The sequence below is a fragment of the Urocitellus parryii genome, chromosome 3 (assembly GCF_045843805.1).
Source record: "Urocitellus parryii isolate mUroPar1 chromosome 3, mUroPar1.hap1, whole genome shotgun sequence".
In the NCBI taxonomy this organism is placed as follows: domain Eukaryota; kingdom Metazoa; phylum Chordata; class Mammalia; order Rodentia; family Sciuridae; genus Urocitellus; species Urocitellus parryii.
In genome coordinates, this window is record NC_135533.1 from 24632925 (window position 1) to 24658188 (window position 25264).

At 38.1% G+C, this 25264-nt stretch overlaps 1 protein-coding gene across 1 annotated transcript in view; it reads right to left on the minus strand.

Annotated features, from left to right (window-relative positions):
• Nucleotides 1-2460: 2460 nt before the first annotated feature.
• Nucleotides 2461-25264, minus strand: part of Abcb1 (ATP binding cassette subfamily B member 1) — an 82758-nt gene continuing 59954 nt past the window's right edge. The window contains exons 19-26 of the mRNA XM_077796691.1: nucleotides 22906-23109; nucleotides 18031-18131; nucleotides 15719-15859; nucleotides 13632-13788; nucleotides 12930-13129; nucleotides 6818-7043; nucleotides 3690-3836; nucleotides 2461-2927 (exon numbers count right to left, since the gene is read on the minus strand). Coding sequence (XP_077652817.1) covers nucleotides 2724-2927; nucleotides 3690-3836; nucleotides 6818-7043; nucleotides 12930-13129; nucleotides 13632-13788; nucleotides 15719-15859; nucleotides 18031-18131; nucleotides 22906-23109 — 1380 coding nt within the window. The 3' untranslated portion in view covers nucleotides 2461-2723. The remainder of the gene's footprint in view (nucleotides 2928-3689; nucleotides 3837-6817; nucleotides 7044-12929; nucleotides 13130-13631; nucleotides 13789-15718; nucleotides 15860-18030; nucleotides 18132-22905; nucleotides 23110-25264) is intronic.

Sequence of the window (25264 nt, forward strand, 5' to 3'; positions counted from 1 at the left end):
ACCTTGTTTTTTTCATTTTTTCTAGCCACCTTATGTTGAAATTTGTGCATCGACTGGATCAGTTGTTTCTACCACTGTTATAAGCTGGCTTTGGTAGTAAATGGCTTTTTCCTAATGATACATGTCTCAGGGTTTCAATTTGGTAAACTCTTTTGGCTTTGGTTTCAGTTGGACACCACAGTATAGTCTTCCTGTAGCCTCTTCGGCTGCAATCAACGGCTTTAGGCACAGGGTATGTGGTGGCTGAGTCAGACAGCCCTTCTTTTTCCATCCTTGTGTGTGGGGGGTGTGCTCTGGTGGCCCAACAGATGTGATACACACAGCAATAGGAGTCGGGTGCCCATCATGTAGCCATTCCAGCAATGAACGTGGTGATTCAGAAACAATGGAGCACAGTGGATATTTCCTCAGCCATGGTAGCATGCCCAGAAGTGGTTATGGTGACTAGGGACTATCTGTGGTGTTCAGAACATGAAGCCTGAAAATTCTGGCCCAGCAGAGGGTGGCAGCTGCTCAGACTAATCATGGAGGTGGCTTGGACTGACTGCATGGCTAAGCCATTTGGGACAGCAGTTCAGCTATGGCTGATGCAGATTATAGTGGCAGTCCAGGCCAATTAGGATGGCAGATCAGTCCAAGCTAACTATGTGGCCTAAGCTGATTAGAGTGGCTAGGGAAGCAGTGTAGTTCTGCTTCTAGTATTTTGCTCAAACTACAGTAGTCTGAGATCTGGAGGTAAAGGAGATGGCAATGTAAATTCCTTCTGTGAAGCAAAGCTGCAGTGGAGACTATAGGAAGTACACTGAACTGGGCTCCAAGCCTATCCATTCTGTCACAAGTGTTGTTGCTGTTATCTGTGGAGAGGTTGCCCATGATCCCAACAAGGTGTTCTGCTGGAACTCCCCTGACCCCCCTTTCTCCTATTGTGGGGGGTTTTCCTCAGCTGGCAAAACAGGATTACAGATGTCACTACACTTTGATCCACTCTCTGTGCCACTATCCCAAATCTCTAATGGTGTTCTTGTTTCTCTCTTGCTTAATTCTAATGCTACTTGTCTCAAAATGCAGCTTTTTTTACTTGTTATTCTGTTTGTTTGGTTTTTTGTTTTTTTTGTGGAAGAGGAGACAAATGTTGGGTACCTCTATTTGACTATCTGTCCTTCTCTCCAATTTAATTTTTAATAATTATATAGTATTCGATTTTGTAAATGCACCAAAATTTTGTGCATTTCTTATTGCTAAACATTTAGATCTTTTGTTTTCAATATTACAAATAATGCTACAATAAGCATCATTGTATATATCTCCTAACTAAATTCCTACAATGGGAATTGCTATCTCAAAGATACACATTTTAAAAACTTTTCTTACATTGTTAAGTAATGATTGAAATTTATATCAGTGACCAAGCTAACTAATAAGGTTTGTTATAGTAGAAATTTTTTTATTTATTGTCAGGTTACTAGGCAAAAAAAAAGATATTTTGTTTTAATCTTCCTTTCTTTATTATTGAAAAAATGTATGCTTTTTCTCATGTTTCCATGTTTGGGAATTATTTGAACATATCCTTTGTCAATTTTTTCTTGGAGAAAATGTATTTTTTTCTTTTTAGAAGTTCTTTAAAGATATCAATTGCTTAGGGTAAATATGGCCTGCAACTTGTGACTTTCAATCTTGTTTATATGCTTCTGGGCTAAGTTTAAAATTTTTGTAGTTAGAGTACCAATCCTTGTAATATTTTCTTCTTTTTATATTTGTATCAGGATGTATTCAAACTCATGGCACATTTTAAATATCTGCAAATAAGGAGATTCACCTTTGGAAGGGACCAATTGCTGAGAATAGTGATTTATTATCAATATACAGAAAGAGTAATTGTATTTTTAAAAGCACAAAAATGTTAAAATCCTTGAAGAGTCCTTTATAAGAGCAATGCAAAAGATTTATGTTACATCTGTGTAATATTCACTTCATAATTGCAACTTACTCTACCTCTCAAAATCTTGTATTGATTTGTGCGATAGGCTTGAGAGTATCAGAATAGGAATGCAAGAATCAGCAGGATCAAGACCAAGAGGAAGGAAGCCAGACAGTTCTATGAGACCCAATGTGAAAGGATGTACAGAACAGAATTTATTAGAGTGTTAAAAAATTCCCCCAAATGAATGGGTTTTTAAAGAATCTACTTTTAAAAGCCAAAATTATCCAGAATATTTCAACTGAAAGTATGCATGTATGTGTGTAAATATATTATATACAAACATATGTATGTATACACACAGACACATTTTGAATAAAAGACTTATCATATGAAAGTTTAGTTTTATTATAGGCACTTTATGCAAATGTTTCAGTGTTTTTTGCTATTTATATAATCTATTAGCAAGGCAGTCAGTTACAGTTCAAATGAGAAAGTATAAACAAAATTATATACTTCATCAAAAACAAATCTGCCTGAAATCCTTTTATAAATTCTAGAATGCAATTAAAACCATTATCTGCACCCCACCCCGTATTTGATGATGTTGTTTCTATTTATCTTCCTGTAATTATAATGTCTCTGAAGATTCTGAACTTGATGAAATAATGTTCAATTGTGGAAGAAAATGTTAAACAGATAAGTACATGTTCCAATAAGCACTTGCTTTGTAAATTTGATTAAATGCCATATTTAAAAAATATATATTAAAAAAATATTTAACATCTCATATGGTCACAGTTCACTAGCGCTTTGCTCCAGCCTGGACACTGACCATTGAAAAATAAATGCCTTTCTGTGCCAGCAGCTGTTGATGTGTGCCATGCTCCTTGACCTTGCCGTTCTGAAACACCACGATCATGTCTGCATTCTGGATGGTGGACAGGCGGTGAGCGATCACAATGCAGGTGCGGCCTTCTCTGGCTTTGTCCAGGGCTTCCTGGACAACCTGTTGATGAGAGTTACACAAGTTAATTCTGATAATAACCTCTCTGTAACAAGCCCCACAATTTTTCAATATGTCCTTCTTAAACGGTTGGTGCCAGTGAAATACAACAGATTTTAGAAACTGAGGGATCTCTCATACCAGAAGATAACTGACCCCCCAGTTTGGATTGCTTCTGAGACACTAGATTATTGTTCTTAAAGGTATAGCAGTAAACAGAATTCATCCAATCATTTAAAAATATTTCCAAATGTGCCTCGCCATACAACTTTCCTAAAAGCATCTCTCCAATCCAGCACTGCAGCAAAAGGGCCAAACTCAGCCTCCTTGAATTTTAGAATTTTTAAGACAGGAGACATAATCCTTCTTGTTCAGATAGCTGAATTTTTAACCTTTTCTCAAACTGAAAATGATCATCAACATTTATCTTAAGGTACAGCCAGATTTGAACTTTACCCTACCCTCACCCCTCTTCATGCAGTTGCCGAAGAGATGCTGCCAGCAGAGGTGGGAATGAGTCTCCTGAATGCAGCATCTTAGATGAACACAAAGTGAGGCAGAGCTGCTATTTTGAAGCCTAAGTGCTCTAAGACTAATCTGTTTGTATCCTCTTAACTCTCCTAAATAACAGCTACAAAAAGACTTCAAATGCTACTGACATAAGCAACAATCTTTCTGGCTAAATTTTGTTCAGAGAAACGTGTAAATTTACACCTTTCAAGGACAATCGATTCGTGTGTGGATGAACCCAGTGTAAATTCTCACCTTTTCACTTTCTGTGTCCAGAGCTGATGTGGCCTCATCCAAAAGCAAAATGTGTGGCTGTCTCACAAGGGCTCGAGCTATGGCAATGCGCTGCTTCTGCCCACCAGAGAGCTGAGTTCCTTTGTCTCCGACTCTGGTGTTGTATTTCTGTAAACAGAGTTTGGTTATTATGAAAGCAGAACTGATGTTAAAGTTCAAACACACAAATTACTCACAGAAAACAGGAAAATTTTCTGATGGGATAATTGGAAAAATTTAGGTTCAGAAGTTAAGAATGAGCTCATGGAGTGTTAAACAATAAAAAGTCCTAGATGCTAGGTTTAATCATTCTGATAAAAGACATTTGGGCCTTAAAATAAGTATAAATATGCTATTTAGTATAAATATGCCAGAATTTTTATAAAAAATAATATTGTTGCCATCATCTTATCTTTCATCTTTTGGTTTCATTATATTTGGGACAAAGATGGGTAGGAAAATGGAAATGTGATTTGTTAACAAGTGGTACATAATAATTGAAGCTCATCCTATTTATAACCAGCAGGTGACGCCCTCTGCATGATTTTAAAGTGAGGAAAGGAAAATTCCTGAGATTTTAGTCTTTTGGTGTCTTTATGAAACTATTCCCAACACCTAAATAATTTATTGGATATCAAGGAATCCCATTTTGATATCCAACTTACACCTGGAGACTGTAAAATTCACCTTCTATTTAGGGTTGCCTGTTTTTATTTGCTGTATCTGGCAAACCTAGTTCTGTGGTGTTCAGAACAAGGTCTTCCCCTTAAATGGAGTGAGAAGACTCCTGGCAAGGTTTTGGCAGATGCTCCTGGTGGCTCCACCCCTGAGTTGTGGCTCCTCAGGTAGCAGGTGCATGGAAGCATGTCTCGTATGAGTGCAGGGTAGAGCACTGATTCTGTTGAGGCAGAGTGGAGCAGTGATGTAACTCTACAGGAAGGAGGGCAATAAGCAGCCTCCTGCAGAGTAAAGTAAACCCCAGTACTAGCCACTTAGGAGAAGAGGGACCTTACAGATAATACGACTTAAATGTGCTAGTCTGGGCACTGCCCAAGACAGTCATTATGTCTACAGGTGTGCTTTGTGTGCCAGAGACCACAAGTCCAGAAAGGAAGATCCCTGAGGTAGATAAACATGAGAGGGACAGGATATATTTAAAGAGCTGATAATTGTTATTCTTCATATTTGTGTTTTGTAGCCTGCATCAGTCTCAGCTGGGCTGTTAGAATGCAGACTCTTCCTCCAATGTGTCTTATTCAGCAGAGCTAGGGGAGGCCTCGAAATGTGCATTTCTAACAAGTTCCCAAGCAATGCTGATCCATGTTCAAAATTTGAGAATCACTGTAGTATGCTGATTTTTAAGTCCTTTGGGTATAGACCAAGGAGCGGGATTACTGGGTCAAATGATGGTTTCATTCCAAGTTTTCTGAGGAATCTCTATATTGCTTTCCAATGTGGTTGCACCAATTTGCAGTGCCACCAGCAATGTATGAGTATATAGCAGCTCAATTCACAATAGCTAAACTGTGGAAACAACCTAGATGCCCATCAATAGTTGAATGGATAAAGAAACTGTGGTATATATACACAATGGAACATTACTCAGCATTAAAAGAGAATAAAATGAAATTTGCAGGTAAATGAATGGAGCTGGACGATATCATGCTAAGTGAAGTAAGCCAATCCCCAAAACCAAAGGCCGAATGTTTTTTCTGATTAGTAGATGCTGATCCATAATGGGGAGAGGAGCATGGGAAGAATGGAGAAGCTTTGGATTGGGCAAAGGAGAGGGTAAGGAGGAAAAGAGGCATTGGGCAGCAAAGACAGTGGAATGAGACAGACACAGTGGAATGAAACAGACATTATTACCCTAGGTACATATATGATTATATGAATGGTGTGACTCTACATCGTGTACAACCAGAGAGTTGAAATGTTCTGCTCTATTTGTGTACAATAAATTGAAATGTATTCTGCTGTCATGTATAACTAAGTAAAACACATTTTTTAAAATGGAGAAAAAAATTGAGGACCACTGACTTTTCATTAGTAAAGGGTTTGGAATTCTATATTTTAAGGGTTCTAGCCTCAAGAAGAATCAACTAGACTATTAAAAGAGGAGAGGGAACTGTGCCTCCTTCTTGGGGGCCTGTGGTTGAGAGTTACAGTAACTGAAGAAGAGCTCAAGAAAAGAGAAATCTTAGGAGGAGTTAGGGCTACCCAGTGCTACCATCTTTCCCCTAGGTGACTGTCTTCTTCATCAGTTTGAGGCTATTGGACTTTATTTTTTAGAGGGTACTTCCTCATAATAAAGAACATAACTAATGATAATGGGAAAGAGTAGATTAGTTACGTTGAGATGCATTTCAAAATACAGGACCTAAGAGGGCTTAAGAGATGGTGAAAGATCTAGTGATCTAACTTCCTGCAGGGATTCAAAGGATGGACATAGGACAATGGCCCAGGGAAGTTTTGAACAATCAACCCTATAAATGGAGCTTGGGGTCCACAGAATATACAATGATTGAAGACTACATGACACCAGATGGCTCTTAGAGACAGTCATCTTCCCACATGGGTCCTGCTCTCTGTTGGCCCTAACTCCAGAGAGTGAGGCTGGAAACTTAGAGGATAGCCTCAAGAGGCAGAAGTAAGAGAAATAGAGGAGAGAAGTGGGGAGGCATGATACTTCCTTGGCAAGACAAGAAGCAGCACATTCACAGGTGGAGACAGGCCCTGTACTTGAATTTGGAGGGAAAGGCCTCCCAGGTATTGTACAGAAGGGGGTAGAACTTCCGACCTAGAAGCTGAAGAATTGCTTTAGATCTGTTCCCCTTGGGAAATTCTTCTCTCCTAAACCCAAATCCATACAACACTTTCACCTCTTCCTTATGTGGAGAATCAGATGATGAAGTAAACATAACATCTGACCAGGACAGGAAGTATGGCTACATACTTATATACAGGTGTGTGTGGGGTGTGTTTTGGTTGCTAATTTCTTCTCTTCATCTTTAGGAAACCAGCTCTTTAGAAATCAAATGATAGGGGTTGGGAGGTATGGGCCGGGGTTGCTACATGCTCCTGGGATCTTAATTTGGAGAGAGACTTACATCAGGCAGTGATTCAATGAAGTTGTGTATGTTGGCCTCCTTGGCTGCTCTCACGATCTCTTCCTGTGACACGACCCGGCTGTTGTCCCCGTAGGCGATGTTCTCTCCAATACTGCAGTCAAACAGGATGGGCTCCTGGGACACAATGCCCAGGTGTGCTCGAAGCCACTGGACATTCAGTTGCTTTATATCTTTGCCGTCCAGTAGCTGAAAGCAAAAGTTCACAGGGCAACTTTAAGATCAGTGCACTTTTGAATTCAGCAAAGTAGAAATCATCATTTCATACAGCAAAACTAAAAAGTTACTGTGAGATTAAGGAAAGGGTTTTGTTTGTTTTAATTTGAATTGCAAAACTTAATTCAAAAAGATCATCATTGTACACTTTGAGAGAATGTTATCTTTTTACCTTGGTTTCTGGTATATGCACTAATAGAATAATGTCCCCCTTCTCTAAGATATTCATGTCCTAAACCCAAGAAACCCGTGAATATATTACATTATACATGTCAGAGGCATTAGAGTAGCAGATGGAATTAAGGCTGCTAATCGGCTAACCTTAAAATAAGGCGATTATCCCGGCTTATCTTGGTGAGCCCAATGTAATCAGCAGGGTTCTTAACAATGGGAGAAGGAGGCAGGGGAGCACCAGAGCAGTGCAGTATGAGGAGACTTGGTCAGTCATCGCTGGCGTTCAAGACAGAGAAAGGGGCCACAAGTCGAGAAGGCAAGAAAATGGATTTTCCCTTGGAGTTCCCAGAAGGAACACAGTTCAGCTGACATCCTGATTTTAGCTTGGTGAAATTATTTTGGACTTCTGACTTCCAAAATTATAAGATATTAAATCTGTGTTAAGCCACTAAATTTGTGACGATCATTTATGGCAACCTGGGAAACTAAGACGATGTCTGATACTTCTGGGTTGTATCCTGGCATCCTTTTATTTTCACATCTCAATTTTTCACAAAAAATGTGTTCAGCATCAGAATAGAAATAAATAACAATTATGACCACATAATAGTTTTGTATATAAGGTTTCTGATCTGACTTGGATTTAAATGGCTAAATGGAATAGAACCAAGCTTGGCAAGGTAGCTACTGTATCTCTCCATAGTTGTTGATACTGGGGAAAAGAATTAATTTCTTTTAGTTTCCTGTGGGAAAAACATGAATGATGATGATTCACAGATTTACAAAATCAAGGATTAAATAAGATCTTTTGGGCCCTGCTTGGCATAGCACCAGACACAGGCTAAAGAGCTCAAGGGCTGAAAGCAGTTTGTAACTGTGTAGGTGATGCACTTGGAAGTATAGAGGATGAATACTGAGCCCCAGGAGGAGGAAAGGAAAGGCTGCTCTTTCCCTAGGATCCAGTTCCCTAGATTATCCTGCAGAAGACTGGGAAGGACCCTTTATAGCCTTGCTGATGAAAAGCCTTACTCTCTGATCAAGATATGCCTATTGAATAGATCTGCTCTGCAAGAGAACTCCTGGCATTCAAATGAGAGAGCTGTTCACGACCTCTAAAGATGAGAGCAGTGACTCAGCTTTGAGCTTTGCCAATGCAGTGATAAGTATTTATTGAGCCACACACTCAATGTCCTGTGTGGCTGGTTGGGGGCCTCTGGGAGATTGCTGGTCAGAGGTAAGGTAGATAGATCCTTGCTGTAGGAACACAGCTTCTGCCTACAATGCTGGCAGGTACAGGGACAGAAAACACAGCCATGACCTTATTTAGTACCAAGCCCAGTTGCCATGGAGATCATTCTGAGCATTTATGCTCCAGGCTTCCTTACAGTTCGAATAAGTGAGGGTGGAAAAATAGAGGCTGGTGAAAGGCAATAAAAAAACCATGCAAGGATGTGGTTAAAGAGAAAATCTTATTAGATGGAATACTGTACTTCAGAAATGGAAATCTGAGGAAAGAAAGACCTTAAAAAAATATTTCAGGCTTCTACCCCCATGAGGAAAATAGATACTATCTAATATAATCATAGGCAAGTCTGAATAATCTCAGTATTAATGAAGCAATTCATTACACTGAATATGATAATCTATAGGGCCCTGCACAATCCTAGAATTGCAAACTATATAAAATCTGTGTTAACTGAAGAATCCTTTAAGGAAAACATATTTAGAAGCCCAGAATGTAAAACAGATGAAAGCACAATTTCATTGGCTGAGACATGGCTGTGGTCTGAGGGAAGACCAAGGAACTCTAGGGAATTTGTTAAAAACTGCTTAAAGGACTTTGGCTTAAACAAAAGCATAACCAAGAAAGGAAACATTGGCAAGAAATAACGTGAGGCCAAATTACAATGACTAGCTACCTCTATTGGAAATTATCAAACGTACCATTTGCTTTTATTAGTGCAAAGTTCAAATGTGAAATACATACTTTTTTATGCATATGTACTCTGAAATAATAATAAATTTTAAAATCAAGCACAGATAATATTGTAAATTCTATGACAAGCATGTTTCATACATTCTCATTTAATATGCACAACTCCTTTCAGGAGGTAGCTATGATTTTAATCTGTATCTTATAGACAAGAAAATGAGCAAAAATTAAGTGACTTCGAAAAGGTCACTCGGTCCAAGTAGTAATTAAGGGCATCTGGGTTGGATTTAATTGGATTTAAACACTATGGGATGGATTTGGTAACAAATGTCTCATAATTAAAGATTATTTTCTGTCCTCTCTTAAAAGAGAATGCCTCCATCTTGGCCCAGGTACCTCCTGGGTTATAACCGAACAATGATGAGGGGCTTCTAGCTGTATCCTAGAGGGGATGGAGGACCCTCACCATGGTGCATGGGATGGACCAGAGAGGGGAGAAAGGCATGTTTGGAGAGGGCTCAAGCTCATAAAGTCCCCTTAAACGCATGCTAAGCCTGGTACCTGGACAGTGTTCTCATGGGAGGGAGGCCAGCATGTCAGGAAGCTCTTCACTATAAGCATTTATGGCAAATTGTCTAAAAAGAAAGGGCCCCAAATCTTTATGGCTCCAGTACTGAGATTTTGTTGAACTTCTTTTTCATTTGAAGTACATATTTATTTTGGAACTTTATTTTTGGATTTGAAATTTTGTTTTCTTTAATAGAATTCTTAGAATTGTGTAACTTTCGGGTCTCACAAACTTGGGTCCTCTCCTCTTAACAATTTCGTTGCGTGATTTTTAAAGATTCTGGACAATTCAGCCTAAACCTTCCTTCAGATTTACCAGTTCAGCAGTTCTCAAACTATAGAATCACCTGAGTATAAAAACAGTCACCCTGGCCTACTTGACTGATCCTGTGTGGCTGTGTTCTTTACTAGCTCTCTAGGCCATTCTAATACACACCAAGGTTTGAGAACCACCATTCCAGGTCAAGGTTTCTCAAAGTATGATAGAAGGCCTGCTGATGGTCATGGGAATTTCTCATTTTCAGGTCCTCTGGTTTAACTCCTTTTTTCAATGCTTATGATTAAGCAATGCTAAAATCTGCAGAGTCATTTGTACACAGCAATAAGAACTAAATGATACTAATCTTCCTGCCAAATTATTAAGGGCTACTAATTGATATTTATAAAGAAAGCTTGGCATATTTACTTGAGTTTATTGAGGGCACTTCTTCTAAGAAGTCTGGCTGCTGTGCATCACTTGGCAGTATTTTAAGGCTCTAGTACAAATGTAATGGAGCAGATAATGGACATCCTTGCAATAAATGAGGACTCTTTGTTTTCAGTGCTCTCTTGAGATGATTATTGTCCTATGCACTCAGCATCCATTTCCACGTTCTTCTGTGTCAGCCTGTCCATATATCAAGGGACTAGAAGGCTAAAATCTCTTTCCCAGGCTTCCTGGATTCTGGAAATGAGTTGGGTCTATCAGTGAGATTCACTGTGTAAAATTTGGGAGGCAGAGCTTACTCTCCATTAGCAGCAGGGACAAACTAACACATGGGTTAGGGCAGATGGAAGTTTTTGTAACAGCCAGACTCAAGTCTTGTGTCTTTAGGTATGGAATAGCTATGGCATTAGCATAACTTTCTGCAACTTCCTGGTCATAGGATCACAGCTGTAGTGCTGTGATTTGGAAGCCTGGGAGTAGCTTATTCTATTTTCACTTTTTCAGCCCTTCCAAGGAGTAAGCACCTAATTCCCTTTATTAAATACTTATCTCCTTGAAATACCTAGAGCGATTTTTGCTTTCTACACTAAACTATAACTAATATTGCCCACTTTAAGTTATGCTGTGCTTATGTTTATGCACTTGTAAAATAATAATTAATTTATTCTCTTCTTGTGTAATTATTTTACTGTTGACTATTTTTTCAACTCCAACATTTTATTACCACCAAGTGTTTTTTCCACTGGAAAGTGTTTATGAGTATGCTGGCTGTACAACTTTTAAAATCCTTCATACATAATCAGAAAAGCTTGAGAATCATACTCTTACTGAATTCCCTATTTCAGCAGAACATGCCTCTATTTTCACTGAGATCAAATCACTTACCAAGCAGAGCTTCCATTATGCCTTCCTCTGAATACTACCTTGAGTGCTCACCTATATGCAAATCCTATTTTTCCCTTAAAAACAGGCCTAGGCCTAACTTCTTTTTAAATATAATGCATGGAAGCATATGACCCATCTCAGTTAAAGTCTTTGAGGGCAAACACTGTCCTATAATTATTAGAACACAATGTTTAACATGCTGTTTAATAACCATCTATAAGGATCTTAATCAGAGACTGAGAACTAACATTTTCTCCCTAGTGCTTCAAAATGTCAGTGATGACTTCATTTAGAATCCTCTGTTCAAACTTTAGTCACAAAATTGAAACACAAAATCAGAATTCACAGAAAACAGAAAAGTAAAAATTAGAAACAAAGTCTTGATATCTATTAAAAAAGAGACTGAGTAAAGCCATAGCTATCTTTAAATACAGTAAAAAAAAATATTTCTGAGTGATTGATTGCTATGGGGAAGTAAAAAAGGGCCCTGGATACAGGCTGAAATTCATTTCAGTCATTAATGCAATGGGGTCAATATGGCATTGGTGGACATCAGTCTGACTATTGGTCTGTGCCCACACAACATGAGTTATTAAAAATTTTGAACATTACCTCTGAGTACAACCCATAACTATATGCCTACATAATAAAATTTTTTTGCTCTACATTCTGTTTCCTCCCAATCTGGCTCTTTTTCTGCCCTGATTTTAGTCATTTAAATTCACTACTCTCTTCAGATTCCTATCTCATACCCAGCACCCGTAGAGGCACTCAGTTTTACTAAATGAATAATTCTGACTCTTCACTCATCTTTTTAGTTCAGAAAACAAAAGGTCATTCCTCCATATTCTTTATCCACTCTCCAAATGTGCCAATAGTAGTCTATTTTTTGTCTTGGAAGATGTTTCAATGTCCTCTTTACCCCAGTAGTATTATCTCATCTTTTGGCCATAAAAATGTTCCAGATTCTCACTCCCAAATGTGTTCCTTGGACTCTGCCCATTCAGGTTATTGTTCTAATTTGTCTGTCTTTCATCTTTGATCTTTTTAATAGTTTACACTGAAATCTCTCTTTCTCCTCCTAACCATCCTTCAGTCATGCTTACCTGTTTTCTATTATCCCCACTTAAGTGCAAGCATAAAATGTCAGAAATAGCTCATTAATTGCCAGATCCTATCATGTCTTCTCAGTCCTCATCTTATCCAGTCTCTGCATAGCTTCTGTCCTTGCTGACCATATTCTCCTGCTTGAAACAAGACTATCCTTGGCTTTCATCTCACTTGCCTCTCCTAGTGTCCCCCCTTTGACTCTATGGATATTTCACTTTTTTGCTGGCTCTTCTCACATCAGCTGAAATCTCATCATAGCAAGGGATATGGGTAGTGAGAAGGCAGCTCAGAAAGCAGGGTAGAGAGGCAGTGTTGAGAGGGAGGCTAAAGAAGGTGGCAGGGCACCTGACCCAGCTTGGACCCCAACCTAGGCTGTCACACTTTATTTAAGAAGAGCTATTGTTTAAAGGTTTGAAACCCCTTGGTTTGTCATCAAGAATGAAATACACCCAGTCACTGAGAAAATGAAAAATCAGAAATCAGCTGAATATGAAAGTGTGCTTACCACTGTCCCGGCCAAGGGGTCGTAGAACCGCTCGAGAAGCTGGACAACCGTGCTCTTCCCACAGCCACTGCTGCCCACCAGGGCCAGTGTCTCGCCCTTCTTTACCTGGAGGCTCAGCCCCTGGAGAACTGGGATGTTTGGTCTCGTGGGATAGTTGAACATGACTTCATCAAATGTCACATTTCCTTCCAACATAGGCTAAAATGGGAAGAACAACAGTAAATTTGATGGCCTCAGTCATAAAAACACAGGGTAAAACTAACTTCCTCTATCACCAGGTGTCAGAAAAGAGTGAACAACTATGACAGTTAAGCTTCATCTCAAACTGCTAGAATTTAATAAATAAAATTTAAAAGAGTCAAGGCTTGTATAGCAGGAATTGTTAACACAATACAAATGTATGACACAAATGTGTAACTCAAATCTGTTCCCCCAAATAATGTGTATATAAAAAAAACCCACCTCATTAGTAGGATTTGCTTATAAAGTGGGCAATATTCTCATCTCCCTGTAATTTGTTAAGATTTATTAACAAATAAATGTTAAGATTTATTATTAGCATTTATTAAAATAAACCAATGATCTATAAAACCTTGTATTATCACTAGCATACAAAAAAGCCCAAATTTTATTAAATTTCCTCTGGATATTTTCATTCAGGAGTTAGGAACAAATTGTATATTTGAAAGAGCAAACTCACTGGCTTTAGGCCTTCCGTGCTATAGCTGTCAATCGCTGGGATTTTCTCAATGATCATGATGATATGGGATGCTGACACTTTGGCTTTGGTATAGTCAGGAGCAAATGAACTGACCTGCCCAACAGCCATGGCACCAAAGACAATAGCTGAAAATACCCTGGAGAACAAAAGGCAGAACATGTCACATGGGGAAGGCTGCAATGCTAGTAAACTGCCCCTCTCTGACCAGGGAGTGCCAACTCAAATAATTATGAAACAGAAGTTAAAAAATAAAACAAACACTTATAAGTTCATGTCAGCGTGAGTGATTGCGAAACAGTCCTTTTTATCATATCTCTCTCTCTCTCTCTCTCTCTCTTTATCTTCTTATAGTGTGACCTAAGCCGCACTTCCATTTAAGAAGTGGATTTGTTTTCCTACTCTCTGAATCTGGGTTGGCCTTGTGATGTACTTTGGCCACAGGATGGTGGAAGTCATTGTTGACAGTACCAGGCCTGTGCCTCGGGGCCTTGGTACTTTGTTCTCATGTTTGTGTTCTCTCTCTCTCTCATTGCTTGTTGCAGAGAGATGAGTGAGCCCAGATAAAATCCACTATACCCAACCCAAATCAGCCGAACTGACCCCCAGATTTACGGGCAATATAAATGTCATTCTATGTCACTGGGGTTTAGAGGCTAGTTGTTACATAGCATTATTGTGGCAATCGACAAGGAATGTAGTTAGTATTGCTGAAAGGACATCAGATTCTTAGAAAACCTGTGAGCTATGAAACAAAGAAAAAGGTCCTCATATACCTGAAATCATGCTGCTTTCACGATACATCTGCTTCCTAATGTGTGACATGGGAATCGCAGCCACGTGAGGTTGGAATGACCTTAGAGGCATTGAATTTGGTTCTCACTGTTTGTGCCTGACTATTTCCCCTAAATTGGCTTCCATCCTCTATTTTAGGAAGTAGTATGTTTGATTAAGTCTATTGTTTAAAATTTTTTTTAAAACTGCAGGAAAATTTACTTTCTTTTCCACAACACAGCATTTAAAATAGTTTTGAAAAGGTCCTTCACTTCTTTGATAACTCCTTTTACTGCTCTCCTCTGGAAATGTTCATCAATGTGTCTTTTTAAAAGTAGCCCAAATAAATCACACAGATGATTAATTTTGTCCTTGCTATCACTGAAACCTGTAGGATCTTTTCCAAATGGGCTGGTTTTTAGCAAGATCTCCCCTTTCATTTACTTACTTGGAAAATTGGTTTTTCAAACTTAAATGCCCAAGTGTCAGGAACTTTAACCAATTCAAAGGCTCAGAGTAAAGCAATATAATCGAATAATTATCTGATCCAAAGGCAAACAGCACCTGCATATCATTTGTCAGGCATACATATTAGAAAATGGAAATTTTAAATGTTCTGTTAAGCTCATTCTGAATTAACTATAATACATAAACAAGTCAATGCCTAAATAGGACAGAAATGCTATAATAACACATTATATTATCAGGCTGATGTATTCTATGTTCAACGTAAAACTTCATTACTATTAATTATGTGTGCTGTTAAAGGGCAGTGTCTTAGCTTCACCAGTCTAGAAGCTCAGAAAGAATCCCCAATACCAATGATATCCGATTTTGATTTTTAGGTTACAAATACAAATAGCACCTGCATATCATTTGTCGGACATACAGATTAGAAAGTGGAAATTTAAATGCAAATTTATCCTGGAATCTCCCAAGTTTGAGTACTTTCATTCATGAGCTGCTCTTTTGGAAAACTGTTTAAAAGGAACCTTGCACAGGGTTAAGTTTCTGCCCAAACCAAGGCCTTCTTGAGACTTCTGCATTGATTCACTCTACCACATCACAGATTCAGAAAGGTCAGGCTATGTGTGTCAGCACTGGGAAGAAAAATTCCTAATAAAACCAGGTTCTTCAAAGGAACACATGGAGGAGACTCTGAGGCAAAAGGCCACTTTCTCAATCACCAAAAGGTTTCCTGCAGGTTCACCATAGAGCTTTCTGCCTAGACACAAAGTATGTTTACCCCAGATTTACCTGCAGAGTTAAACTTCCAATATTAGCTCAATACTTACAACAGAACATTTTCAAATTCCATGTCTCCCCTTTCTACCAAGAAGGCACCAAACCGGAAACAAGCAGCATAGGAAAAATACATCATTGCCTGGGTGAAGGAAAATGTGATTCCAAAGATGTGTGCTTTCCTCAAAGAGTTTCTGAAAAGGAGATATTTGAAAACTTAATTGACTTTCATTTCAGACCTTAAAATATAATTTTTGATGGGTGGGCAATGGGGTGACGAATAAAAATGGATTTAATTTCAAAATAATTAAGTTTGATCCTCATTTTACTTGCTAGTTGCATGAGTTTAGGAAACTAACTTATCTCTAAGTCTCAGGGTCTTCATCTTTTTTTCTTCCCTCACATTATTTTATTGGTGCAGTTATTTTTATTATTTTTTAAATTGTATTGGTGGTACAGTTTTACGTAACAGTGGGATTTGTTGTTACATTTGCATACACACACAATATAACAATATGATTTGGCCAGTATTATTCCCCAGCACTTCCCCACCCCCTTCCTAACTCTCATCCCCTGGTCCCCTTCCTGTATTCCACTAATCCCCCTTTGATTTTCATGAAGATTCCCTTAAGCTCACCATCTTTCTTTTCCTTTTTCTTCTCTAGCTTCTACAATGAGAGAAAATAAAAGACCCTTGACCTTCTGAGTTTGGCTTGTTTTGCTTAATATAATCTCAAATTCCGTCTGTTTTTCTGCATGATTTAATTTATAATTTTTTTCTTTATGACTGAGTAAAACTCCATGGTGTGTGTGTGTGTGTGTGTGTGTGTGTGTGTGTGTGTGTATCACATTGTCTTTGTTGATGGACACCCAGGCAGGTTCCATAGTTTGGCAATTATGAATTGTGCTGCTATGAACACGTAAGCATGTTTCACTATAGTATGATGACTTTAATCTTTAGGATAAATACCTTGGAGTGGAATAGCAAAGTCACATTGTGGTTCTATGCCTAATCTTTTGACCAGCCTTCATACCAATTTCCATAATGATTGTACTAATTTACAATCCCACAAACAGTGTAAAAGTGTTCCTTTTCCTCCACATTCTCTCCAGCATTTATTATTGTTTGTATTCTTGATGGCTGCCATTCTGTCAATGTCTTCATCTTTATGGAAGGTTTAACTACACCTCAATATGTTGAAGTAAAAATAAACTAAGCCTATGAACTCTGTGAAAAGCCTGCTAGGGACTCAGTTGAAAGTTCCCTCTCCCTATTTTAACTACTGGACACAGAACCAATGTGTCCTCTATAGTGAATATTCATTCCACACATATTTACCCAACATCTATAAGCTGCAGGAACCAGGCTGGGTAACACAGAGGCATGGCACTGCCTTTGGGGACCTAGGAGTTGGGTAACACAGAGGCATAGGCATGGCACTGCCTTTGGGGACCTAGGAGTTGAGCTAGATAAGTACTTATGTAATAGAGGTACCTTATGAATAATATGGGAAGAAAGAAGCATCACTTTACTCTGGGGGTGTTAGAGAAGATTTTACAAGGGAATTAACATTCTAGGATTTTTCTGAGTGACACAGAACTGGGTGATGTAGAGGTGTGGGTAGGAGCAGGTTGGTGAGTGGGCAGTCCTCTGGGCTTCCTAACTCCTTTTTCAACCATGATCAATTTTGCTTTTATCTTTGTCATATTGGAGACTTTATTGGTCTCCTTTCTATTTTCATGAGATCACCTTTCTTTTTTATTAGTGCTTCCCCCACACTCTCTTTAGCTTCCACTTCTGAAAGAAAACACACAAACCTTTTCAGAGACAAAGGGTCTGAAAAACAAAAAAGTTTGAAAACCTATCAATACAATCCAGCTCTCTCTCCTCTTAGTAGAGAAAAAAACTGAGACTCAGAGAGGTTGGGCCTTTTCTGGAATGCCCATGTTAAAGGAGGGACAGAAGGCTTCCATTAGGGGAGAAATAAAGAAAGGAATGAAAAATATACTCAGGAAGCACCACTCCTTGGTGTCCCATAGACACTTTGAATTTCATGTGACCTAAAGCGCTTTCATCCCCAACAAAGCAATAATAGGGTCATCGTCTAACTGGGCATCAGAGAGCCATTCCTCAATGCCCTGTTACTCTCCCCTCACATCTGTTAAATACCACCCTGAGAGGTTCTACCGAAGGGATGCCCCTGCCTTAATTTGTTTCTGATCATTACCTCCTGGATACAGGTGCTTCCTTTCTGGTACTTTCTCTACTTGAGGCCAACCTTCTGGCCAAAGAAATACTTTGTGAAAACAAATCTGATGATTAAATGCTCCTCACACATCCCTCCAACCCTTCAGTGGTTATTACCTGTATGGTATATGCAAACTCTGTGCATACATATTCTCAAACTTCTGCTCCTGAGTCAAAGAAACAACAGTGCGGAAGTTTTCTATTGCTTCAGTAGCGATCTGTAACAGATATCACCCATCATTAAGAGGTACAAGGGCAAACAGGGGCAATTAATTTGAATTCTATAAAGCAGGTTAATAAAATTAATTTTATGATACTATATTATTTTTTATCATTTAGTGTTTACCTATAAACATCTTTTTATGGAAAAGGATACTGAGTAATTTATACAAAAGTTTCAGATTTGGAAGAGACAGAAACTGATTCAATCTTACCTTCTTTATAGAAAGAGAAGCCAAGACTTTAAAGTGACTAAGGCACTTGCCTAAAGCCACACAGCATTACACAGTTTTACAAAATTAACCCAAGAACTTGGTATTTCACACCTCTTGTAGGACTCTTTCTTTTATGATGGTCACATTTAAGTTCACAGTTATTTTATATACTTTAAATATTTTAAAAATATAAATGTACATTTATATTTTTCTCTTTGTAACAACTCAAGAATTTTCAGAAAATGTTGAAAAGTCAAGGAATGTATTAAAAAGTTACATATTGGTGTATTTTACACATTAGCTTATGTATTGTAATTTTTCCCCTTAAGCATATGCATCTTTAACAAATTAGGGATTGAATTCTAGACTTGCTTATTCACCATTATTATTTTTTACACCATTATTTTTTGCCTTAACAAATATTAAGAATATTTTCCAGGGTCATTAAATATACATTAATAATGGGATTTTAATGGCCACTTAATATTCCTGTCAGGCATTCTTTTATTGTTGTACAATGTTTTCAATTGTTTTGTTATTAAAACTGTTGTGATAAATGTCCTTGTACCTAAACACTTGCCCATATTGAATGGTTTTCTTAGGAAAAGTTCTTAAAAATGAGATTACTGGGTCAAAGGGAATACACTGTTTTTTTAAGGAACATGGCACATATGGCCAGTTTTTTCCAGAGAGTTTCTATCATTTGGTTATGTTCTAATTACATGTTACTTCTTGAAAAGCTATTTAATTAGGGCGTGGACATCCTTTGCTACCTTTTGGAGTCTGGGTAAAGGGATGTGGAAAATGCAAGAAACACTGGTATACTAAATCAGATTTCAGTCTTTGTCACCATGGGACCTTGAGCCACCCCATCTCCTTTTCTTCATCTGTAAAGTGAGGGAGTAGATGAGAGGGTCTCTCAATTCCTCAAACTCAAATATAATAGGTCACTAAGATAGTCACTCAACTATTTAAGATGTTCTTCCTCTCGCTGACCTTTTTACTGGTCAGCTGATTCTAAAAAAGGCAATGCATTAATTTACAGTGATTTACAACTGAAACGTTGTAAACATGAAGTCCCACTTATTCCTCACTGAATCCTACACCAATTATCTAACTTAAAAGATAACAGCAAATATTTCACAAGACATTAAGTCAGTTTTTGAAGGCTGGTACAAAAAGCTATTCAAAGAAAAAAGTTAATAACATATTCTTAAGAACAAAATCTTATTTAAAATAAAATCAAAAATATTCTTTCAGTAAGGCAAAGACTGAAGTATGTTTACCAAAAGCTACTTAGGAAGAAAATTTGCAGATTTAATTTTTTTATAAGCTTCTTTTACAGATTTAAACAATAATGTACACTCATTTTAGAAGAACCTAAAAATACAGAAAGCATGAAATTAGAGGAAAAATTCACCTTCAAACTCCCCAAAGGCAATCCTTGTTCAGACACATTAGAAATATTTTTAATTATAAGGGTTCAAACAAACAGAAGAGGTTTTCTGGATTAGTAATAACATTCTACAAATTACAGCAATGTATGCTGAAAAGCAGATTTTACTGTAAATTTTAATGTAAAAATTTTAAGAAATATTTTGTGTGTAGTGTTTAAGGCAAGAGTGTCTGTGGCTAGAGTATAAATGTCGCTTTTCAGTATATATAAAACTCAATAAGAGAGAGAGTTTGATGGACAGACCTTGCATAGTGAGAACAATATAATCACTTCACAATGTAATCACTTCATCTTAATGCACAATGAAGCAATTAGGAAGAACCTTAATTAGCATCCTGCATCCTCAAGGCTTCCTTTATTCCCAGAGTTTCAAACAAAGTCTCAGGAATCACCAGAAGAAAAAAGAACTTCAGTTCAAGGAGAAGTAAATGGCACTGTTTCCCTCATAAAGCATCATGTAGTTGATACTTTTTGGAGAAAGGAAAATGCAAATATGCTTCTAGAAAGAAAAACACAAGCAAACCTCCTCACCTTTGTCTTCCTACCTTCAAATAAAATGAAGTTTGATTGTGGCTTTTAATGTTGAAAAGGAAAATGCATCTATTTTATAGAAATGTTCTTAGTCTATATTAATGTGCTAGAACTCTAGAAATCACAGATCACCAACTTAGAGGAGGTTATGAACAGTCTCTGACATCACAGAGATAATAGGAGCAGGCCCTGACCTCACACAGTAATGAACAAGCCCTGGCCTCCCACAGACCTGCAAGCTTGCCCATCTGCTTCAGGGCAAATTCACAGAGGTAGTCCAGGCCCCTAAGTAGCTTTTGTTTTATTAGGGAAGATAAACCATTAATCAACAAAGAAACAGGAAAGCAACATTAAGGGCTGAGAAATGTCATGAATTAATTCAGATGTCAGGAAAGGCCTCTCAGTAAAGGTACTACATCTGAGAGTTGAATATGTACAGGAAGAAGCCACATCTGTGGGAACCAGACTAGAGTGGTCTAAGAGTTACAAAAAGACCCATGAGACCAGAGCAGCATGACATAGGAGAGTATAGTAAAGGACAAGATTATAGAGGTCATCAGATCCTGCAGGGTTTTACAGACAGGGTAAGATTGAATTTTATTCCAATGCGATTAGAAGCCATTAGAGAGTTTTAAATAGGAGTTAGCATGATCTGATTTGTATTTTTAAGAGATTAGTATACTGATTTTGAGAATAATAAAGACTATAGGTGGACAAGAATTGAAGAAGATCAGTTAGGAAAATTGATTTGAAGTTTGATTTGCGACTTTGGGAAAGATATTTGATCTCTTCCAACAGGCGTAACTCAGCAGGGCTACTGAGAGCATGAAATGAGCAAACATATATAGAGCTCTTCGTATAAAGCCCATTTTTAATAAATATTCAATAAATTGTAACCTGAGAATTAGGATCAGATGGGGTTGACTTTCAATATTATGAGAACTGATTGGTGCAGCAACCACCACTTTCGCTATCTGCCTTTGTCCCTCTTCGGAGCCCCCACTGGATTAGAGAATCTCTCACAGTCTGACTTAGAAAATCTACCATATCCACACATACCATTTCCACCTGCACTCTTTCTTCAGCCCTTCTATAGGACTCCAAGAGTCTCATCTCTGATGCACCACCTCAAAGGTGCTGACCTTGGTTTGCAATGATTTAACTTAGGATCTGTCTTCTTCTTTCATAAACAGTCTAAGATTCCCATTCTAAGATTTCACACACCTCAATAAATAATGACATTATTAAAGACTTTTTTGTTGACATTTTGCTCTAGATTTTTCCAGCTTTTATTCAAATAAAGAGTCAACACCATAGGAGAAAAGAAACACAAGATACATTATTACATGAAGTCATTGGCATAGGACTTCCCCAGACTGGTCCAGTGTTATCCAGGTTAGACCAAACTAGGAACCCTGGGAGCAGCACCATCTGGCTAAAAGCCTGCCAGACATCTCACAGCAGGTTTTTTTCCCCACAGACACTGGGAGAAGCACCAAAGCTGGCCCAGTGGAGTTTCCTGGAGATGAGGCAGAATCTGGGAAATGCAGGAGGCAGAGAACAATGTGCCTGTGACAAGGAACATCCTTCAGGACCTGTCACATCACACACTTGTGAGGGCCCTGGTCCACAGACAAAGGACTCCTGTGCCTGAGAGCCAGACCCACCATAAACTAACTAGATTCCTGCCCTGACTCTGGAGAGTCTGGAATATCCATTGGTAGATATACTCCTATCTAGACATTAGTCCCAGTTTTGGGACTCTGCCCTGTTCTGACCCCTCATTTCTATAATGATCCAGATCTTATGACATCAGATTGTCTTCTGCCATCTAGAACAGGAGCACAGGTACCTGAATTTGAACCCTGACCCTAAGAATCCTCAGTTCTCTAAGGCACAGGGGACCACTGCCGGAAGCTTCACCTGGAAAAGGAGATGACACTAGGACTTCCTGCACAAGGTCACTATGAAGAGTAAAGCATTTGCCAGGAAATGCAGTAATGTCACATAAGCATTTGTTAAATAATGAGAAAAGAATAAACAAACATGCAGAAAAACAAGTATCCAGGGAAGGAGAAGCATAAGTAGGATGAAAGGAGGAGGAATGATAAGAGGGACAGTGGTGATCATTTAAGTCAGATAGAAAAAAGCCCCCAGGATGTTTCCATATTGAACCTTTCCCATCAGACATAATAAAAAGGTCCTACTTTTCTCAATAAAGGAGATTTAAGCTTGCTTAAAAGAAAGAGAGAGAGAAAAAAAAGAGATGTGGAGGAAGGAAAGGGGGTGGGGATTGAAGGAAGTAAGGAGGGGAGGGGAAGGAAGAGAGGAGTGTGAAGACAGGAGCTTGAAACCAAAAAAGCCTGTAAGAAGCAGTGTCAGTCTGAGCCTAAGGCCACGTTTGCTACTTTACTTCAGTTTCTAATCTGCAGAATAAATGTCAAAAATATATTGCTCTGGGGAATGGTGATAAAACACTCAGAACATAATAAGTAGTAGGGACTAACAAAACAACACTGATTAAAATATTTTTCTCTACTTAGGTAAGCAATTGTATTTTGTTTGACTCACCTTTCCAGAACCTTCTAGTTCTTTCTTATCTTTTAGTGCTTGTCCAGACAACATTTTCATCTCAACAACTCCTGCTATTGCAATGATGGGTACAATTGCTAAGAGTAGAAGTGTTAACTGCCAGCCATAGATTAAGGATATGATAATTCCTGTCCCAAGATTTGCTATATTCTGGGTAATTACAGAAAGCCTGGAGCCTATAGCCTAAAAAACAAATTAGAGACACATTTTTATATTAACTTTAAAATCCACACTTCTATATTCTTAAGAACTGTAACAATTCACTTTCACGAAAATATATTAATCATCTTCTCAGTTATAAAACAAAAATAAAATTTTACTTGTAACAACTTTATTGAGTTTCTAAAATGAGGATTATCCATGACTTCTGAATAAACTGAAAGTGGATGATCAAAACTCCAGACTGTGATAACATATTTCTCTCTTCTGAATTTTTAATACCAAGAAAGTCTTAATCAATTAAACTATGATCTCTAAAGCAAGCTCTGAAAATTAGCAAGATAAACTCTGACATTTATATTAAACTGGATGGTAGAAATTTCCAAAATTAGGTACAGTACTACTTATAATTTAAGACTATTATTTGTTATTAAGGATATTCAAAAATATTGAGGCCTATCTGAAATGCTTATTATGCTTAATTTAACCTAGATTTGATTTGTAAAAAATATACACAGAGTTGAAAGCTATAGAATTTAATTTATACTAAGAAAGCATCAAAGTCTTCAGTTTGAATACCAGAGGGAGCTTGAAGCATGACTCTCAGTAGTGTGTGGTGATTGCCAAGCCTCAAACCAGATGTCGGCCTACAAAGTCAACTCAGTCCTTGCTAGATGATTCAATCCTCCCATCTCTTCTACCCTGAAAATACTGTACCCTCAACTCATTGCAAACCTTTCTCTGGCTCTCTGATCTGCTTTCTCTGGAAAGGGCCCAATTCCATTCCTAAACATTTTTTTTCTGCCCAAGTGAGGCTGATCTTGGGAAAAAATTATAATGGAGTTATATCCAGCATGGCCACTAAGGTCTCTGTGACTGAATAATCTTTCCCAACTCCAAAAATGAGCAGGTACATTGATTAAAGCTTCTCTCCATACTAACTCCTGTGATAGACTCCTTCAAAACTCCCATCAATTCCACCAGATTTGTCTAACAGCTATTTGATATAAACACTAGACTAGTACTCTGGCTGCTATATGAATGTGTAGAAGGAGACAGGAATAGAGGTATAGAGTCTATTACAATAATACAGGACAGGGGTGATAGTGTCTTAGATTAGTGTGGTCATATGAATGGTGGTAAAATGTGACAAATTCTGGATTTTTAAAAAAGGTTCAGCCTATAAAAATTGTTAGTTGGATTTTATGAGGGATCTGAGAGAAAGGGGATTTAAGAATGACTCTAACACTTTGGACCTACACAACTGAAAAAAATAGAATTGGTTTTTAATGAAATTGGGAAATTTGTTGGAGGAGTGGATTGAAGGAGAATTGAGAGCTCTGAGTGGGGAATGGCCAGTCCATGATCAGACATGAGACATCAGACAACCATGTGCACATGTCAGGGAGACAGGTGGATTTTCTATGTCTGGAACTTAGCAGAGAAGTCATCTGCAAACAAATATTGGTGATTTTCCAGTACAATGGTGGTTTTTAAAGCTATGAGACTGGATGAAAGAGCCTCTGCAGATAGCAAACCCTGGGCACTGAGGTCAGGGCTATAAAGACAAAATAGCAATGAACAGTGGGAGACAGTGGCCAGTGGGAGAAAAAAGCAATGTCCTAGAAAGGAAACCAAGGTTCCTCCTTTAAGACAGGAACAACCTAGGATCTCAAATACTGCTGATAAACTCATAAGACGATGAAGCATTTCCTATTAAGACTTGTTCTTTCACTTACTTTAGTCTAGTTGCTCTGTCACCCTTACTACTTCAGGAATGTTTGAGGAATGCTTGGTGCTCAATGCCTCTGCCCTTGCTGACCTTCTGATTAGAGGTTCCCCTCCAAACACCTACAAGGATGGCATCTTTCCTTCCTTCAGGCCTCTTGCCCATATCATCACTGAGTCTTTCCCTCCCTGGCAACCAGCCAGCCCCTACCAGCCCATGCTGCTTCCATTTCTCCACTGTACTTTTTAACAATGGACACTGGCATAAGGTAAGATCATTATCTGTTTCTGAAGGTTCAAAGTTATTTAAAGCAGTGTACATTTTGTTTGGTTAGGTTCTATATAACTGGATCCAAATCTTGATTTTTGTTGGTTTGTTTGCTTTCAACAAAGATGTCTGTATTAAAATAGCATTTTTAAAGATCTGACTTGTAATTATACATCTCTCTCA